The sequence below is a fragment of the Balaenoptera borealis genome (assembly GCF_965194805.1).
Source record: "Balaenoptera borealis genome assembly, chromosome: 14".
Lineage (NCBI taxonomy): Eukaryota > Metazoa > Chordata > Mammalia > Artiodactyla > Balaenopteridae > Balaenoptera > Balaenoptera borealis.
In genome coordinates, this window is record NC_138875.1 from 51,204,457 (window position 1) to 51,225,243 (window position 20,787).

Sequence of the window (20,787 nt, forward strand, 5' to 3'; positions counted from 1 at the left end):
TGGAGGTGACTGCCACAGGGTCAGAAGCAGCTGATTTTACTCAGACGGCTGCGGAGTTCCCGGACCACATCCCTCAGCAGAGACAAGGAGACAATTCAGCGGTCCTTCACTTCAATTAAAACATAACTGCAGGGCTTCCCTGGTGGCGCAGTGGTTGGGAGTCTGCCTGCCAATGCAGGAGACACGGGTTCGAGTCCTGGTCTGGGAGGATCCCACATGCCGCGGAGCAACTGGGCCCGTGAGCCACAACTACTGAGCCTGCGGGTCTGGAGCCTGTGCTCCGCAACGAGAGGCCGCGATAGTGAGAGGCCCACACACCACAATGAAGAGTGGCTCCCGCTTGCCGCAACTACAGAGAGCCCTCGCGCAGAGGCGAAGACCCAACACAGGCAAAAATAAATAAATAAATTGATAAATTAAAAAAAAACAAAAACAAAAACTCTACCATTTAGTGGCTTAAAAAAAAAAAACAACATAACTGCAAAGGGCACGTTCAGCACATTCTATACTCTCCCTGTCACACACCTCCTGTTTCCACTTCCCCATGTTGAAGGCCTAACCCCCAATGTAACTGTATTTGGAAATATTGTCTTTATGGAGGTAATTATTAGGGTTAAATGAGGTCATAACAGTGGACCCCTGATCCAAGAGGATTAATCTCCTTATAAGAAGAGACACCAAAGGGCTCCCTGCCTTCCCCACCGTGTACACACACCAAGGAAGGGCCATGTGAAGACACAGCGAAAAGGTGACCAGGTACAAGCCAGGAAGAGCTCTCACCAGAAACCAAACAGGCCAGAACCTTGCTCTTGGAATTCTAGCCTCCAGAATTGCAAGAAAATAAATTTCTGTTGTTTAAGCCACCCAGTCTGTGGTGTTTTGTTATGGAAACTCTAGCTGATTAAGATAAAGGTTAAAGGCAGGAGACACTTGTCCAAGTTAGGGGACAAGAAATGGGACTGGAGTAAAGACAGTAGCCTGTTGAGCAGATGGGAGATGGTAACCTGTTTTCAGGAAGACCTGGACACAATGAGGTACCATCACCCCACTCGGGGTCAGTGCTTTCTCAGAGGCACCCCGGCTTTCATGCTTTTAGACATTTGAATTCCTCTCCTAGAGTAACTAAAGCCATAAGGAAGTACCAACTTTGGATACCTCTGCTCCATGTTTTACAGTGTTCTTAACAGTGGTAAAATTAACAATGATATTCTCCCAACATTTTTACATCTATCATCTCAGTTAACTCTCAGAGAAGACCTCTGAAGTAAAAGACTTAATTTTTTGTCCCTCAAACTTCTAGAATATTCGAAACCACATGACAAAAAGCTTGCATGCTTGAAATGCAACTGAAATGATAGGACCAAGGGAACGAGAAGTAGCTCAGAGCCAAGTGATTTCCAAGACCAAAGGTTTTTCCTGAAGGTGGAGGTGGCTTTCCTGAGGGGCTTTGCTCTTATGGAGGGGAAGTAGGACGAGATGGATGACAAGGGAACAGTGGAGCAGGAGACAAATCCTTCTGGGGTCTGGCCTTGTCAGGAGCTATCACAGCAGCAGCTGGACTTTTTGGTCCAGGAAGCTGCCCTCAAGTCCCATGAGACGCTTTCTTCCCTGTCAGGGGCTTCTCCCTCACCAAGGACATTGCAAAAACATGACATTAAGGATCTCATTTTGTTGACAGCACTGCAGTTGCATGCTAGATAACGCAGTCACTTATTTTCCAGAATATAGACTTTATTTCTGAGGAAGCATATTTCCTGTAGGAATACTAAATTCCTACTGAGATTTGCCTTTGGAATGGACAACACACCAAGCTACATCACCAGACACCCAGCTCCATTATAACTGTCCAGGAATGCATGCTCCCTGAGTATGAAACGACTCGTTACTGATTAATTAGCAAAAGCCTTTTGAGCCAGGGGTGGTTTAATCAGTAAGTGTGTGCTGTGCTATCAGGTGCATTCATGAAGACTGAAAGTTCCAGCCTTTCCCCCCTGAAACTCCCACGTCTCATTTTATCAAGGACTCAAATGTAGAGCAAAATGAACCACACATTCAAAATTTATGGGAAATAAAACCTTCTGGCAATGGAAAGGTACACTTTACATTCTGGGGTCATAGAAGTCTTCATGAGCAAAGGAGAAAAAAAGCATTTTCAGTAAATAGTATTCATCATCTCAGGACCCTGCCCTTTACTCTGGGAGAATAATTGTTTCTCACTCTGAGAATGATTAACAGGGATATTCCAATTCTGTCTCTGCTTTCCATACAAAGGCATGCGGACATTATGCTAGAATTTTTATGCTGAGAAGTTATATTGTTTGGCAAATTAAGAAACTGGAAACATGACACACCTGTCACCTACCACCCCTGTTATTACCATAATCACTCATGTTAAGAAAAACGAGTTCCTGTTTTGGATTTCTACTGGGGGACAGGGTGATGGGAGGGATGGGTACTTGAGCTTTTGCCCTGGAAATTTTGCCTGAGCAAATCCTTAGGAACGTTTCAATCACAAAGAAAGCAAACTTACAAGCTGGAGGAGGAAGAAGCTGCTACAGCTGAGGTTTGGCGGCTGCTCAGGGAGCACATTCCACTCTTCCGAGCCTCCGAGGAGTGCCTTGCTCCTTTCCAGAAGGACTGAACTGCTCCCTCCCTTAAGGCGTTTTGCGGAATCACCCATCAAAGCCCATCAGCTGCCCCTGCATTTCCAGGTGGTGTGCATTTGGCTCAGACGAGCCTGGAGCATGGTGGATCCCTGTGAGCTGACTTGATCCAAACACTGCTCCCTGTTTTGAAGACCATGAGCTGATCTTGGTGAGTTTATATTTAGTGATGTCAGGGGCTAAAGTCAGTTAAAAAAAGATTTGAATGTAAGGGGATAGAACCTTTTAGGAAGCAATTTGACAATAGCTAGCAACAAAGATAAAAAGGTTCATGTATTTTGACTTAGTAGTTTTACTTCTAAGAATTTATCCTAAGAAAATAAGTAAGTTTACATTCCAGGACTTATTCACTCTGGTGTTGCTTATAATTGCAAAAATTTGAAACGACCCAGTTGCCTAATAATTGGAGGTTGGTTAAATATATTACAATAAATTCATCTGATGGAATGTTCCACAAAGACTTGGGAAACACCATATAGTTTTAAAAAACATAAAAAATAATATTTACAGTATAATTGTCATTTTGTAAGGAAATATACATGCATTTAGAATCGAATAACAGACATATAACCAAATTCAAATAGAATTCTGAGTGAGGAGATTATGGGTGATTTTATAATTTTTCTATAACCAATATTTATACCATTTGTATTCAATATCATAATGTTATTTGAAAATGGTTCCACTCATATGCTGGCTTTAAGTTCTCATTCCTGAGAGAGAATCTGGCCTTTCTGGGGCTAGCATGGACCCACCCAAAGTTGGAATTAGTAAAAAGAGAACTGGGGAGCTGGAAGAGAGGGCAGTGAATGTGGTGGGAATGGCAGAAGTTGGGGTTTGGGGTTCTTTGCAGGGCAGCACTGGGCAGGGTTGGTGGGAGAGAGAAAGGCACTGACTCAGAGTTCTCTGTGGGGAAGTGAGGTGACTTCCTTTCTGGGAGGATGGGAAGGTCGGCATGTCTTGCCCGGGGCCGCTGTCCTCTGACATGGGGTTATCATGAGTGTGGCAAAAACCCAACAGCCCTACATCCTGAGGAATGAGGTCAAGAGGTGAAGGAGGGAGCCCATGAAGGCACACAATTGCTCCATAGTCACTGGGTGCCCCTGAAGTGACTGTCACCTCGGGAGATGTGAGTTGATTTTCTCACAGTCCAGGCCCCACTCGCCTGAACCAGAATGACACCAACTGTGGAGACGTCATGAACAGGTCAAGGCCAACCACCGGTGATCCTGCTGACCCCTAAGGCTCTCACCCCAAGGTCAGTCCAATTTGTGACAGGCTGTGAGCCAGGAGGAAGATAATAGCGATGATATTTATATGCGCTTCCCGGTTTACACGTAATTCCCGTGATGGTCCAGGTGAGGGGCTGTAGCATTCCTTTCAGAGAACAGACATTTACAGTCTGAGAAGAGCCAAGCTGAGGGCTCTGGGTCTCTAACTCCATCTGTGACACCCTCTGCTGCCTTACGGTGGCTGGGATTATATTCAGCAAATGCAGATGGACAGCTGCTCTTTCAGCTACCACAAAATGGAGGGAAGAGCAGTGGTATTAATGAAGACTTAACTGCCCCTTTAAAATGAATCCGGGAAGTACTAATGAATAACTTTGTAGATTCACTTAAGTCAACACCAGGAACCCAGAAGAGAGAATCAGCCATTTAGTGTAGACCTGCCAAAGGCAGGTGAAATGGATGTTCTTCACGCAGACTCAGCGTCTCGGTGGTCATCACCTGGTTGAATTTTCATTTGAAAATCAATGTTTTTGGAAAGCACATGACTTAAGGTCATGAAATTCAACCTCTGACCCAGCATAGCATCCTAAAGCCCACCAGCCAGCCTCTGTTGAATACCCCCTGTGATGGGGACCTTGCTACCTCTCCAGGAGAACGGTTCATGTTTGCATAGGTATGGCAGGTAGAAAGCATGCCCACGGGACTGCAGCGTGAGGGTCATAAAAGAGCACTGGCTTGAAGGGAACGTGCCTCAGTTTCAGAGGTGGAGGGCAGGTAGCTGTAAGGATACCACATAGGATTACTATATCTAAATTTTAGAATTGTTGTTTTAATCCTGATGAGCAAATACTATGTAGGAGATACCGAAGTGCTTGCATAGCCTTCTTTGTTAGTGAGAGTGGTGCTGGGTAATAATATTGGTCTAGTACATGGTTCATTATTTTGTAGATAAAACTAGATTCCTACTTCCCATTGACTTCTGTTAGCTTCTCATGCAAAGCTTTAATTATAGTATATACAGTACATCCATCTCAGCTCCTCTACGAGACAGTTTTTGCCCTCAAGGAATTGATAATCATAATCTAGACTTGGTTGGTAGCAGACTGTACGTGGGAAGCCAAGTGGAGTTACAGGTTCATTTATTCAGTTTGTTACTTACTATTTTATGAATAGTATGTGTCTCCCCGTTTGGATTGCATATTCCTTGACTGTAGATCCAACATTGAGCACACACAGTACCTCACCAGCATGTGCTTGGTAATTATTTGTAGAAAACTGCATTGTACGTAGCACATTGAACAGGTGCTGAAGAATTAATACAGTTAAAAATGACCAGCAAGCCAATCGTTTTATGTTAATAAAACATCATAATTTGAAGAGTACACTGCATTTATTTAAACCCATAAATTATAACATCTTAACACATGTAAAATTTTTGTATTTTTAAAGTGCTTTGAAAGATACTTATTTTTTTTAACAAGTGGAAAATAGTGTTCTTTAAAAGACATCAAACTTTTAGTGGAAAATGATATTACCAGAAGCATGTAAGGATTTGTTCATCCTCTTCAAGAAATGGGATTTTTATGTAAAATATATATGTAGCGCTGAATGCCAAAATGATGGGTATGTGTGGCTGGAATTAAAAATGAGATTTGCTAATAAACCCATTGGGATGGTGTCTTAAGTCAAGAACGACCCTGAGAGGGGAGAGGGAGGGGCGTTGGGTAATCAATGCTTCCCGAGGTGAACTTCCTTGCCTTGTGATAGGTTTGTGTTAGTGGCCAGGACAGCCATTCAGACTGACAGTCCCCCGAACTTCTGCGGCTTCAGTGACAGGGACAGGAATGTGGTTGACTTGAATATTCTTCAGGCAGCCAAAAAAGGATTTCCACGTGGGAAGCTTCAGGGTTTTCAAATGAGCTGCAAGACAAAAGGAGAGGCATTTGACGGCTCATTCATACTGTCAAGTGAACGCACTCCGTTAAGAAACGGTCTTATTAGAGCTAAAGGGACCCGGGCTCTCAGTCCTCTCCTGCTTTAAGCAGGCACCCAGCACACCCCCTTGCTGTGAAAGGTCAGCCACAAGGCTACTCTGCACGTCCTTCAGAGGAGGAGATTCCACAGCCCTAACCAATAGATAATGACTCTGAACTCTAGTGCTTTTCATGGGTCATGGAAGACCCATAAAATTAACCACCAGACCATTTGGAGGCACATGAAACAATGAAGGCTGACAAGGCTCTTTCCAGGCAAAATTCCAGTCTTGAACTTGACTCCATCTCACCCTGCCTGATTCCCCCATTCTGGCTCCACAAAGCTTAATTAAGTCACCAAAACTAAGTGCCTGGAGGGGAGAGACCAGTTTCTCAGGCCCTTTTCTGATTCTTTGTGATATCAGGCTTCTAGGTTCATGCAGCCTCTTAGGAGAGGCTTATAAACGATAGGCTTGGGACAAGAGAAAGCGGCAGCCACGTGGCCTGGGCTGCTGGGAAACGTTCTGTGGCTGGCCGTCAGGTTTCCCCACAAGCTGGAGAAAGAGTCTCACTGTCTACACGGTCCAGCCAACGGCTGCCCTGCTGATAACCCAACAAATGTGATGCCCCCACCCACGGGTTAAGATGGAGATGTTAAGAGTTGACGTGGGACAACACGGGTGTAGAAGTCAGCACAGGGGTTACCTGGGACACCTCCAATGTGCAGGTGCTCCTGCGTGCAGGCAGTGGGGACGGGGTGCCGTCCAGCGGTGGAACTATAGTCTGCGTCCAGTTTCAGGTGCAGGATGTGCTGTTTTATGGTGACTGCAGGGAAAGAAAGCAGGTCAGGTCTATCACCTGAGAGCCCTGCCCACTGTATAGTGTCTACACCGTGCACCATCATCGGCTTCTTTCTCACTCACTCCTGTTGGACCCGAGGGAGCGCGGCTTGCAGGAATTCCACCAACCTAAACACAAATTCAATGAATTTCTCCCCACCAGGTGCTGTTTAGGTGCTTCCACATATATTACAGAATCTAATCCTTAAAATGAATCTGTGAGGAAGATATCATCGCTCTCGTTTCTCAGATAAGAGACTGTGACCCTCAGTCATTGAGGAGATTGGCAACATGGCTTGGTTAGAAATTAAACAAGTTGGGATTCAAGCCCTGGTTTCCTGTCTCCAGAGGCCAGTGCTTATTTCACATGATCTCTGGTTCTTTCCAAGAAGACACTGACTGACTGCTGAAAACGGACTCCAAAGACAGTGGCTTTTGACCCTCCAAATAAAACTCCTCCAGTGTCAACAATCTTAACCAACTGCAATGCAGTTAGCTTTCAAATTAGCCAGGAAGAGGCTACTTTTAACAAAAGATATTTTAGCCAATACAGGTTAATGTATCTCCAAACTTATATGCTCAAGTTATTCATAAAATAGCAGATTCGACTTGAGAGGTTATGCCTGTTCCCCGTCAAGTGGTTTGTCTAAATCGTTGGCATTAATATCAAATGTTGTTGAAAAAAATAACCCAACAATGAACTTTACCGATAGTAAGAGCAAACATTTACTGAGCACTTAGTACATATTGGACCCTGCTAAGCACTTCACACACATTATCCCATTAATTTTCACAACCCTGGGAAGTGTACACTATTTTTACCTCCATTGTACAGATGAGAAAACTGAAGATAAAGAGAAATTAAGTAGCTTGCCCAAGGTCTCACACGGCTGGAACTGAGACCTGACCTCTGTTCTCTTTGACTTCAGAGCCAAAATCTCAATCACAATGTTATGCTACCTTGAAAACAAACATAGCTTATCAGTTTGCTGGGTTCCAAAAAAAACTCAGTGTGTTATGGAGAACTGGAGCCATGAATTATATAAATACAACTGGAGTTGAGAATAGACATGTTCCCAGCACCTTAACCTGGTGGGCTGACCCTGGTCAGACGCTAATGGATGGATGAACTGAGGGAGCGTTTGGGATGTTCGAGTCCAGATGGAAAGGGAGACTGTTTCAGTCTGTGAACAATAGGCTACTGGACGTCATACCTGTCACTGAGTGCCACTGTCCATCACACAGAGATTGCTTTGGTGTGACCGATGTCAGGATCTCACCTGCCTCACTGCTCACAGAGGCCGTGACCTGGAACACACATGCATTTCCCTATTTCCTTCAGAAAGGCAGGCGGAGCCCACTTCCTGCCATCTTCCCTTCCCAGCCCTTGCACCCTGACCGCCCAGGAGCACTTGAAATATGGGTACACCCTCCTGCACCAAGTGACCATAAAGGGACTAAGGCTTTGCAAGAATCTCTCTGTTGCACCCCTTTCCAGGCAAGCGAGCTGCAAACCCAGGGCCTGGCCTGAAGGTACTGCCAAAGGTAAGGAGCCTTTCCCACTGACTCCCTACCCAGGTCCCATCAGGCCCGACTCAAAGGTTACTGATTGGCATTGAAGATCTGCCTTAGTTATTAGCATGTGACAGTAGCTCTGTTTAGGAGGATGTGTACAATTTGGGAGGCAAAAACGTTGGCTGAGGCCTACACCCGGCTGCAAGGAGCAGCCAATTATAATAATTCCATGAACGCAGGACTTAAAGAGGGTTCTCGTCCAAGGAATTCAGCAAGCTGACTGACTGAGTTTGCACTGGGCACGTGTCAGGGGTCAGGCACTCAACGTGCTGTTGTGCAGAATCCCGCATTCCCACTTTGGGCCAGGATTCTCCAGGGCCTGAATCAAGGTCAATGAAATGAGAGGACTAAAATAAGCATGTTGATAAATAATTTACATCTAATTTGCATGTAAGCAGACAGTGCAGCCTTTTCTCAGGCAATTTTCAAGCTAAACAGTGTCACGGCTGTTAGGAAGGTTATCAGGTCTTGATTTCGTTTTGGGGGGGGTTATTTCCTATCCAGAAGCTCTCACCAAAGATGCTCCCCAACCCCTCCCCTGAAAAGCCAGCTTTGTCTGAACCACCGTTAAGCGTAGTTCCTTGCTTCTCGGGCCCGCAAGAGGCCTGCTCAGACTAAAAGCTGTAACTTAAATAAAAAGTGTCCAAGAGTTTTGACTACTGTATTTTATTCTGAGAGTTTTCCCTCACATTCAATAAACTGGAAGGATGAAGGTAAAAGAAAATGCTATATTATCAATCTTTGCTTTAAGGCCTTAACTAAGAGAGGCTTCCTGGAAGGATTTGGTTTGAAAGAGATTGTTTTGAAAAGGAAAGAGATTAAAAGTGGGTGGTGAACATAAGGTATTGAGTAGGCCTGTGAGCAATGGGAAAGACGGAGCAGCAAAAGCACATGGCTGAAGAAGGAAGCCGTGAAAAGCTAAAGGAAGGCTGGGTGGAGACCCTGTGGCCAACTTGGCTGCAGGGACCAGAAGGGCTTGGTGAGCTGTGTAGAGAGGATAAGGGGAATCTGAAACTGACCCAGCAGATGCGGGGCATGGGCATGGGTGTGACATGGTGTAGATGGCTGGTGAGAAAATCCATCCCATGAATTCTGGTGCTGCCCTTATGAATAAAAGTAGAGGTGTGACAATGGTGAAGGGGAGGTGAGAAAAATGAACATTTATTGAGTATACGGCAGCTTCTCTTCTCTTGACAAAAGCCCTTAAATATAAGCCTCATTCTCCACATTTTAAAGATAAAGAAATTGAGTCTGAGAGAGGTTAGGTAACTTCCCGAGGGCCCTATAAATAAGTGGTGGAGCTGGAATTCAGCCCAGCTTGTTTGAATTTGCCCAATTTTAAAGATGAAGAACAGAAAACATGATGACCAAATTACTTAAGGAAAAGGGTAAGTTAGCCCTGAAGTCAGGCCTCTTAAATACAAGATTGGATTCTACTCTCTACCATAACTCCACCTACCATGGTCTCCAGAAGTGGAATCTGGTTCTAATATAAATTCACACACCCTTCCCATGTCATCCGACAGCTACACACCTTTCCTGACTCCATATAAACACATAAGTGCTCCCCGGGTTGACTTCCGATGTGAATTAGAATTCCAGTGAGACTTCTCGGGCGAATGCTGAAAACAAGCTTAAATTCTGGCCCCAAAAGCACGGAGTTAGCTTTCAAAACAAAAATAAACAAATAATAGTTTAAACATCATAATTCCAAAAAAAGGATAAGAGTTCTTCAGAATCAAAGCTATAAAGATATAAAGTCTTCCAAACTGCTCCTTACCTAGGATGACATGACCTCCTTCTTGAGAAAAATAGACGCCTTTCTCCAAAGAGCCATCCAAGCAGGGAGACACCCCAAAGCTTGCAGAAGCGGTGTCCAGGGGTTTCAAATCCAACTGAAAGTTCCTCAGGCACCCCACAAAGCTGTTTTGGGGGAGGGTCTGCAACCAAGCAGAAGTGAAAGCAAACTGTATTTCCCACAACTCCCAGAAATCCATGCTCAGCCAAGGTTAAGGGCAGGGGCAGGTGTCCCAAAAAGGAGGAAGGAGGGGGATTCATCCATCCTGCTTCCAAGAGTCAGGTGGGCTTGACTGTCTCCATTTTGGCTCCCTCCACGGTGCCAAAAAACCCAGATACCAGGTGCTTGGTGGGTGGTCGAAGTTTGAAGGTGCCACCAAACCAAGGGCAGGGGCAGGGGCAGTGGAGATGGCTACCTAGCGTGGAAACAAGAATACAGAGGGTGACTTGACCCTGGGCCACAGTCAGAGCTGCAACAGGGGAAATTTCCACCTTGCTGTTCACAGATCTCACCGTCTCTTTGCAGGTACAAAATACTTCTTAGGGTTTCATGAGCCCATGTGATAGCTTAATGCAGGGCTGCTGGCTGAAAAAAGAGGCCCAAAACATTCCTAAAATAATGAAGTGTAAAAAAGCTCCCCACACTGTTGGGCCCAGTGCACCATCAACAAATCACGAATGCCACAGGGTTAAGATCAGACACAGGGTGCAGGATCAGGGGGCTTGTGTGAAGCCCCCATGGCTGCCTAAAGCTGGCCTGAAACAAGGGTTCCTCACCTGGGGCTCAGGGATGAGCTTCTGGGGTTCTCTGATCCCTTAAATTATATACCAGATGTCTGTGTATTTTCCTGGAGAAAGGGGCTATAACTTTCATGAAATTCTCAAAAAAGTTAATAAATCACTGAATAAAATCCCTCTACTGTCTTATGGAGTAAATGCCTTTAGGACTGTGGAATCCTACACGACGGATGCAAGACATGATAATTTTAAGGGAATCTAGTGGTATTATAGATGCATGTGGTGTCAGCGTCAACAACAAAGTACTGATTGGGCCCCCTATGAAATGTTAGTTTCTTCAGATTTGCCATCATGTATAACAAAGAGTCTGTATCTGACACCATGCCCAGGCTCTCCACTTCAGGCCATAACCTAACACGGAATCACCAAAGACTGGCTGTATGTTTTGGTATTTGGAGGCAGCCACTGGTTGATTGGATGTTGCCCACCCTTTGAAAGGCTATGGAGGAGGGTATTCCAGTGGTTTGCACCCTCAGGTTGAAGGAAGGCTGCGAATAGGACCTTGCTTGTAAAGGATGTTGTAAATGGGGTGCTACTGATTGTCTCAGATTTTAGGATGTTGAGTGTGATTTACCAGAGTCAAAAGAGCACCCAAATTGTGCCCCTGAATCACTACCCCATCCTGTGATTTCTCTGAGAGGGAAAAAGGTACAGAGGTTGCAGAAAAGCAAACATTGAGTATCCTCTTTAGCAATTATTAATATGTTATATATGTATTAGATACCATAATACATATACTATATTATGTTATATATTATTTATGATACATATATAAAAGTTATTATATACAACAAAGTAAAACAGTACTTTGACTTGCTGGGGCTTTGGCCCAAACCACAGTGCAGAACTCAAGTGGGCCAGGCTGAGCCCTGTGGAGACACCAAGGTCAAGGCCAGGTTAGCCTGACCCCCTAGAATCCACGCTGGCAGAAGTGACCTGCTTTGATTACGTCCATTTCTGGCTCAGATTTGAGTCTCGGCCCTTCCCCCGAGCTGCTAGCACACATCACACCAGAATGGGCACCAGTGGAGTGGGAAGGGGCAGGAGGGGCTCAGCGCCTGGCAGCACATTTGGAGGAGGACAGTTCCTGGGCCGGAGCTGTTGACGGGCCATCTTCACTTTGTGGGCAAAAAAGGCAAATCTGGGAGAAGAGTGACGGGGGCGTTCAGCCACCCCAAGTAATCAGGTGCAGTGAGCACTCTGGCCACGTGGAGAAGACAGGGGGAGGGCACCCACAGAACACCACCCTGGGGCCACGGCCCCATCGGAGCCTTTGAACCTGACAAATCCTGGTACGCACCCTTCCTTCTTGGGGACAGACAGACTTGTGACTTTCTCCTTAGCCCAAATTTTCCCCAAGTTTGGTTCTTGAGATAATTTTATTTTAGTCACCAAATAACATTAAAATACAGATTCAGTTATTAAAATAATTTAAAGTATTTTGATATCCTTGAATATATGGTATAACTATAAAGCTTATAGGGTGACGTGTTCTTATCTGTGGCTCTGAAGCATAACTATTTACCTTTGGTTTCCCTGATGGAGACGATCCCAGGTAAACGGGTGCTCTGAGGCTGACGGTGGAATTTCCGGGCAAACTTCCCTCCCGGGCCCTCAGACCATCCACAACCAAGCGCCCCCTTTCTCCATCTTGCCCAAATGCCACCTTAAGGATAAAGAAAATAAGTTAATCGTATTCTTACCTTTGACAACAGGCATTGTAGTTTATTAGTGGTCACAGGAAATTTTTTTTTTTAAGTTTTTCTGTCCCTTCAAGTAGCTTTGAAAAATCAGAGAGTTTTCCCCATAGTATTGTCACCACCATCATCATCATTTTGTGAGATTATGTCAGATATTAAACAGAGTGAGCTTAAAACATGAACTAAAAAAAAGATTTCTCAAAAGTGAACAAAAATATATAAGTGCCTGGAAACTTATACAAAAGCTAAATAACTGAAGAACCAAAGGATCATAAATGAACATACATCCATGCAACAGAGAGGAAGGAAGGGAGTGTGCAGAGCTGAGACGGGAGAAGGTCACATGCTCCTCTGAGCAGGGGTCCTGGAGCAACGGGCCAATGGCTACTCCTCTTCCAACAAGAGGATCAAGCATTTTAAACTCTTTGCTAGAAGTCAGGATCCCTGGGCTCTGGTGTGAACTCTGCCACCTCATGGCTACGAGACTATTCACTGATGACTCCCCAGTGTAGATGTCCAGCTGTGACCTCTGGCCTCTACTGTCTACTGACACCTGGGCTTGAATGTCTGATAGGCAGCTCAACCGCAGGATGTTGACAACAGAGTTCCCATTCTTGCCCAGCAACACCCACCTCCTGCCCATCTTCTCCCTATCAGCAAAGATTCCACTATTGACCCAATCACTGGCCCAAAATCACAGGACTTGATGTTGACTCCTCTCTTTCCATCAGCCAACCCTCTTGGCTCTGCCTTTAGAACACATCCTGGGTGGTCTACTCTCTCCCCCTCTACCTCAGCCTCTTGAACCAAAGGCAATAGCATCCATCTGGTCTACTTACTTCTATTTTTACTCCCTTTTAGACACTTTAGCTAAAGAGGGTTTTGAAAATATCAATCTGTTTGTGTAACGCTCCTTTTTTAGCTTCTCTAAATGCTTCTCTAACGCTCTCTAAAAGCTTCAGAGAGACTCAGAATAAAATCCCAAATCCTCACCTTGGCCTTCAATGCTTAATGACCTGGGCCTGCCTCACTCTTTTTTTATTTATTTAATTTATTTATTTATTTTTGGCTGCGTTGGGTCTTCGTTGCTGTGCATGGGCTTTCTCTAGTTGTGGCGAGTGGGGGCTACTCTTGATTGCAGTGCACTGGCTTCTCATTGCGGTGGCTTCTCTTGCTGCAGAGCATGGGCTCTAGGCGTATGAGCTTCAGTAGTGGTGGCTCGCGGGCTCTAGAACACAGTCTCAGTAGTTGTGGTGCACGGGCTTAGTTGCTCCACAGCATGTGGGATCTTCCTGGACCAGGGCTCGAACCCGTGTCCCCTGCATTGGCAGGTAGATTCTTAACCACTGTGCCACCAGGGAAGTCCCCCTGCCTCACTCTTGAATCCCACTTCTTATCCTTTCTGTTCTGTTCATTCAGCTAATTCCTAACTTAGGGTCTTTGTACTTGCTGTTCCTTCTGCCTGGAAATCCTTCCTATAACTTTATATGATTGTCATCTTTTGGAGGAGGCCTTCTTTTACTGCCCTATTTGAAACAGTCTCCCTACTCGGCCACTTCCTTACCTTGCTTTAGTGTTTTCTCAAAGCAGTAGCTGACATTATATTGGGGATTTTTTTGTTTATGTGCTCCAGGATGGCAGCTTATTACACATTTGTTGAATGACTGAGTGAATGTAATTTGTCAAGTCACTTAAGTTTTCTGAGTTCAAATTCCCTCGTCAGAAAAAAAAATACATAGGTCCCTTCTCGCCTTAAACTGTATTTCTTTAACCCTGGGATGCCTTCAGGCAAGAGCTGAGATGCTAGGGATGTGGGTGCTTACACCTGGGCTACAGAGAAGGCATTCCAGACTCACAGGGGACCTGGAGACTGGAAACTGTCCTGAAGGAGAGAAATGGTCCAGGGAGCAAAGGGTGGGAATAGGCAAGGGGAGTGGTGCAGCCCAGGGAGGTGCATGGGGGGTTGGGGGTGGCGGGTAAAGAAGCAGGGAGGAAAGCCCGTCTTGGCATTTAGGATGACATCCACACATGGCACGTGCAGGAGTCTCTGGGGCTGAGGTGCTGGGGCGCTCGGTGCCTCTGACCACATGAGCTCTCCCAGTGCTTGTGCCCTCTTGCCGGGAAGAACGCTGAGACTCCCGTCTTCAGCTACTCGGCAGTGAACTTGGCCCCAGCGGAGGTTCTAGGGCAGCCCCAGCTCTCACCGTGTGCCACTTCCCGTCACTGCACTTCTCTTTGCTTTTGAGCTTCAGTTGTTTCCCTCCTGCTCCCAGTGCAAAGACCAGACGTCCTTTCGAAAGGTAAAGAGCCATAAAGGAGTTCTTAGTGCCTGTGTAAAACACGAGCCCTCTGGACGCCGTTGTCTGCAAGTCCACGGCAAACTGTGACCTGTGGGGAAAAGAAAGCAAAAGGCAAAGAAGGAAAATAAGAGGTTTTTAGTGTTTCTTCAAATCTCCAAAGCTGGGAGAGACAGTGAGAAGCAAAACCCTACAACCTCATTATTTAAATGAATAAACTAAGGCACTGATTGATTAAACGACCTGTCTCTTTGGGAATTTTTAAAAGCCATTGTATTTCAACTGGTAAAAGTTTTGTTGTATAATTTCCTTACCATATTGGGAAATAAGAGGAAGTTTTATGACAAACTCAGCTAGTGGCATTAAGTCCCAGCACATGGCAAGAAGGAAGATGCCTTACTTTAAAAAAAAAAAATCTACATTTTAGAAAATTATGGTAAAAATATACCAAACATAAAGTTTACCATCTTAACCATTTTTAAGAGTCCAGTTCAGTAGTGTTAAGTACCTTCACATTGTTGTGCAGCCAATCTCTGGAACTCTTTTCACCTTGCAAAACTGAAACTCTCTACACATGAAACAACAACTCTGCATTCTCTCCTCCCCCCAGCGCCTGGTAACCACCATTCTGCTTTCTGTCTCTATCAATTTAACTATTCTAGGTGCTTCATAGAAGTGGAATCACACAGTGTTTGTCTTTTTGCAACTGGCTTATTTCACCGAGCAGCCTTGATTGTTAAACCCAGTGAATATGCTTTCTACTTTGTATACATGCAGGGAGAGGAAAGTTGTGAGGAGAAGTCGGGGGACAACTTGAATAACAAGGATTTGATTTAAGCATCAGGTAAGCATTTTCTTCCCGTAAGACATATTTAACACAGTGGCACAGAAGTCCAGATCCACCTACCCTTCTCCCACCTACCCTTAACGTTTCTCGGACCTTAATACCTCGTCTATGGTGGAACAGGAATTAAGCAAGCATCATGCAGTAAAAGCAGAGAGTGAAAGTTAATATTCCTTTGCATGATGGTTACATATCATAGGTACGTGTGGTTAAGCAAGCTTTACTTTCTATGCAAACTCACATCCATCCATCCATCCATCCATCCATCCATTTATTCGTTCATTCAACAAATATTTAATGAATGGGTCATATGTACAAGGCACCATGGTGGGTACTGGGAACGCAGTGATGGATGGTTCATTCTTTGAGTGGTTTGTGGTGTGTAGGTGCCCTGAGGGGGTGCCTAAAAGTGTACTGGGAAAAGGTAATGGGAGATATGGGTGTCAATAGGCTATCATCAGGGACTTCCCTGGTGGTCCAGTGGTTAAGACGCTGCGCTACCACTGCAGGGGGCATGGGTTCCATCCCTGGTTGGGGAACTAAGTTTCCACGTGCCATGTAGCGCAGCCAAAAAAAGAAAAAAAAAAAAACGGCGGTCATCACCCATTCCTTGTGGTTTGTGTCCAAGTGCACACCAGACTGAGGGCAGGAACGGGGTCTATCCTGCTTAAAGCTGTATACCCAGTGCATGATACACAGGAGGCCCTCAAGAAATAGTTACTGAATTGAATTAAATGGCAAATGGAAAATGCTGGCAAATGGAAAATGCGGAGGCAGAATCAGGAAGTGGAAGAAATAATTACACTGTTACATCTCTTTGCTTTTTAATACTGTGAGGCTGAGCAAACACGGACATGCACTTTCATTCTTCAGATCTGCAAGTTTCCTTGAGGGTATAGTTCTTCAGAATGCAAAAGAAATCTATATTTGTGAAATTAAACCAACCCAATGGTGACACGGCTCAGTATTTCTCTTGGTGTAGCTGTGTATTAGTGCGGAGGTTTGGAGAACGAGGGTTAGCCAATTTAAGGAGGATAGTAGAACTTGCTACAGAATGAATGTACTTTACGTATGTGGGCTTGGTTATTAGACTTGACATTTGCTTTCCAGAATTATTTCTTCAAGCAATTTTCTTTCAGAAAAGACTAACTGACTAACACCCAAAAATGACATCAGTAGCTTTAAATCCTGGCATATGACACTGTAGCTATGAGTCTTTATTGCTGGACGATAGGAGGGAAAGGCAGAGAGCAAAGTAGCATTTTTATACATTCACCAAGAGGTTAAAATAGTGGTACAGGGTTTTACAGGAGAGGCCAAAAGTTTCCAGAATAGAAACCAGAATGAGAATAATAGAATAGTCCAAATCCTGCAACATCCTGAAAATATACTCTGATTGCTACAATACTGGGGACTAAAATAATTTTTAAATTATATTTACTAAGGATTATTTTTTTCCCGCTTTCCTTTAAGAATGTTACTTTTTCCATTTATTATATATAATTCAGTGTTGGACAGGAAGATGCTGGGGTCGAATCATCAGAAGAAGCCGGATAACTCACCACAGTGAATGTGCTGAGAGAGAAGATGTAAGAAAGGGGCCACGGAGGGAGGGGGAGGGCAGAGGCAGGGGGGCCGGGGGGTGGGGAGGCCGGGAAGAGGACAGCGTGGGCAGCATCTGCAGGGAGACTGTTGTCATTATGGTCAGCTTGACCAACAGAGCAGTGATGCGGAGTGGAACAGCCCCGGGAGGGGCTGAGAGGGTCACCGCTTCTGCCATCTGTCTGTCTCCGACTAGCACAGTTTTGGCAAATCAGGGATCCCCCGAATTTCCATGGGTCTACTGGAGTTGCCAGCAGCTGGCCGAGGGTCTCCTTTAGAACTCGGCCCCTCCCGTTTCCGGCCTTCACACCTGCCTGTGAATCACGCACTTGCTTACTGAGCGTGCCTCCAAGGGCCAGCTCCTTACAAGCAATGGCCTCTCCTCCCTGCAAGGGAAACATTATCAACCCCACTTAACTGATGAGGAAATTGAGGTTCGAAGAGGTGTAGCAATTTGCAAAAACATGCGAGTCAGGCACAATTATGCCAAGTTTATGGAGAGGAAGCTGAGGCTTAGAAAAGTTGAACAGCAGCCTGCGGCGGCCGTGGAGCTGCCACTCAGAGTTCCCTTCAGGAGACCCTGCGGCGGGGGCATGGTGGCCTGGCAGCCCGCAGCTGCCACGCTCTCAGAACCAGGGTGGCACACAGGTGACCCCCAGCCAAGCACCGAGCTCAGCGGCAGAACTAGAGCCGGGCCATCGTGCCCAACACTGGACTCTGCTACGGGGTGATCTTTGCTTGTGATGCCCACCGGCCTGCCTGAGTCCCTTGGAGCTTCCCTGCTGTCTGACGCTCGTCCCACCCATGCCTGCCTTCCCCTCTCCTTTCACAGGCCTCAGGCCTGTGTCTCAGCTGAAGGCTCTCCTTGCCAGCTTCTGCTCTCCCCCTTTTATTCTGCACAGGAATAATAACTCTCTTGCACATCTGATCCCATCTTGACCTCTGCATGCCCAGGACCTGAACTGGCCTGTGGCCTGAGGTCACGCAGCCAGCAAGTGGCTGAGTGGGTGGATTGAAAGCCAAGGTCTTAAAGCCAGGTCTTTTGGACCCCTGGGCCACTCTGCCTCTGTAGAGAAGTCGTAAAGGAATTTTGGGCACCTTTTTATTTATGTCTCCTTCGAATCACATGAAAATGACAAGCCTTGTTTTCCTACTTTTTTTTTCTGACAGAATTAATATCTCTGCTCATTCCCTCCTCCCCAAAAGAGATGCAACTTGTTAGCACAAAAAATCCAAATGTATTCTCTAAAAATGATGGATCTGGCACCGAGTCTTCCTAAAAGAATGATATTCCTCTAACTGTAGAATGCAGGAGAAGAAAGGTGATTTATCATAGAAATAAACAGTACTTTTGGAAAGAAATATCAGCCTTATTTTTAGAACACCGTCAATTCTAAACCAGAGCCGAGCTGATTGTTTCAGCCTCTGAGCAGCACGTGTCACGGGTGCCTCCCAGTTGCGGGGAGGAAGCAGGCTCGGGCCACCAGGCTCTGTGTCTCAGGTAGGCCGGCACCCCTTCTCGCAAACGTGGTAGTGCCCCCTTCTTTGGTGGCAGGTACCTGCTGTCGTGCCGGCTAGCCTGCCCTAGGGTAGAATCAGATTCTGAGCTGGCTTGGGGCAGGAAAATGAAATAATACCTGGGTTTCAGCAACTCCTGGGGAAGCATGAATAGCAAGTGGCTGGTGGGACTGTCCCCAAACCTGAGGGCTCCGCGGCTGGCCTGGGCCTCTGGAAGTGGTGGGCAAGACTGGGCGTCTCCCCTCACCTTCAAGCTCCTTGGGGAGGCGGCTGGTGTGTCACGCAGTGGCTGTGTGGGAGAGGAACAAAAAAATCAGGACAGCTGATTATCAGGGGAAAGAGTTGGAAAATGCCTGTCTTGCTAAGTGCCTTGCTCAGTCTTGACTTTTGATCCTAAGAGCTGAATTCAATAGAGATGAATTCATCCTTGGGGAGGATGCATGTTAGTCCCATCCTACACAGGTCTGCTATACGTGGGACCAGTGGGTACCCAGAACACCTCTCCTCCGCGGAGCTTCGGAAGAAGCACAGTGTCCCTCCAGAGGGCCAGCAGATGGCCAGCAGCACTGAGGCCCACACAGCCAGCCAGTGGACCTGGAGCCGCCAATCTGCCATCTCCCCTCCAGGCCATTCACTTGGGCTTTAGCAGCAGGGCCGTGAAAGAACCCAGAGAACAGGAGGGGACCACAGCCTGACCCCACTTTCCTCAGAGTTGACCCCCACACAGAAGTCTGTCCTGACCTGGATGCTTTCAACTTTTTAACAGGAATGAGTTTTAATGCAGAAAAACAAGCATAATAAACATCAAATGAGACTAGAAAAAACAAGCATAATAAACATCAAATGAGACTAGAAAAGTTGTTGGAAGGAACTGAGACTCTCCAGCCCTTCCCCCTCTTTTCTCTGCTGCAAAGCCCAGATTTTGATGAGGGGTCCACAGTCCCTCCCATGGGGCTCAGGGCTCAGTGGGGCTCTCCATTCATGGAAGCCAGTGATGGGAATTCTCCCTGCTGGGGATTGGTTCAGGAACGAGCATGTGACACCCTCCTGGCCAATGAGCCTTAAGAGGTGGTCAGCGGGCTTCCCTGGTGGTGCAGTGGTTGAGAATCTGCCTGCCAACGCAGGGGACACGGGTTCGAGCCCTGGTCTGGGAAGATCCCACATGCCGCGGAGCAACTAGGCCCGTGAGCCACAACTACTGAGCCTGCGCATCTGGAGCCTGTGCTCCACAACAAGAGAGGCCGCGATAGTGAGAAGCCCGCGCACCGCGATGAAGAGTGGCCCCCACTTGCCACAACTAGAGAAAGCCCTTACACAGAAACGAAGACCCGACACAGCCAAAAATAAATACAAAAATAAATAAATAAAATAAATTAAAAAAAAAAAAAACCTTTAAAAAAAAAAAAAAAAAAAAGAGGTGGTCAGGGGGCGGGGCCTCTGAGAAACGTTTCCTTCCAGAGGAGAGAGAAAGCCACAGATCTGTGCTCCTGGTGAGGAAACGTCCTGTCCGTAGCCCCGAACTGTGTGGGATGGAGCCAGGATGGCTGTGGGGAAGCAGAGACCAGTCCCGCGGGCCAGGCCTGCAGCACACCCATCCTCAAGCTGTCCCTTAATGTGACACTATAGATCCCCACAGAGGGTTAAGCCCTAGCAGCTGAAGTCTTCCTAACAGATTCAGATTCCTTCAGGATCAGGTTTTCCAACCTGACCAGATTCCTGGATAGGGTGCTCGGGATGCAGACTTAATACCAGTTATCTGCTGAGTGGAGATGTTCCATCACCAGAAAGTTAAGTGAGTTGTTTAAAACCAGAGCCAGACCTGTATCCTCCAGGAGCTTCCTGCCGGGGGCTCACACCAGTGGGGCCCACTCCCTCCCTGAAAGATTCCTGCGTGTCAGCAGCAGTAACATCAAGATGAACAGTTTTCATAGACACTCTTGATACCAACT

At 46.2% G+C, this 20,787-nt stretch overlaps 1 protein-coding gene and 1 long non-coding RNA gene across 10 annotated transcripts in view; one reads left to right on the plus strand and one right to left on the minus strand.

Moving 5' to 3' along the window:
• The first annotated feature begins 2,726 nt into the window (after window positions 1-2,726).
• On the plus strand, window positions 2,727-20,388 carry LOC309611297. 3 transcript variants are annotated; one of them, XR_014234431.1, is made up of 5 exons: window positions 2,727-2,814; window positions 15,652-15,718; window positions 17,227-18,821; window positions 19,301-19,906; window positions 20,256-20,388. It is a non-coding gene; the product is annotated as an uncharacterized lncRNA (long non-coding RNA). The 3 variants fall into 3 exon arrangements; XR_014234430.1 differs by having other exon boundaries at window positions 15,652-18,821; XR_014234432.1 differs by lacking the exon at window positions 2,727-2,814 and having other exon boundaries at window positions 14,977-18,821.
• Window positions 3,140-20,787, minus strand: part of LAMA3 (laminin subunit alpha 3) — a 241,691-nt gene continuing 224,043 nt past the window's right edge. For 2 of the 7 annotated variants that reach the window (XM_082355461.1, XM_082355462.1), the window contains 8 exons: window positions 18,958-19,127; window positions 14,782-14,965; window positions 12,403-12,543; window positions 10,063-10,222; window positions 9,817-9,947; window positions 7,922-8,036; window positions 6,574-6,693; window positions 3,140-5,815 (listed from right to left, as the gene is read on the minus strand). In XM_082355461.1, the coding sequence (XP_082211587.1) occupies window positions 5,670-5,815; window positions 6,574-6,693; window positions 7,922-8,036; window positions 9,817-9,947; window positions 10,063-10,222; window positions 12,403-12,543; window positions 14,782-14,965; window positions 18,958-19,127 (1,167 nt within the window). In that variant the 3' untranslated portion in view covers window positions 3,140-5,669. Of the gene's footprint in view, window positions 5,816-6,573; window positions 6,694-7,921; window positions 8,037-8,066; window positions 8,602-9,816; window positions 9,948-10,062; window positions 10,223-12,402; window positions 12,544-14,781; window positions 14,966-18,957; window positions 19,128-20,787 lie in introns of those variants that run through there. The other 5 variants (XM_082355460.1, XM_082355465.1, XR_014234427.1 and 2 more) reach the window with 4 other exon arrangements.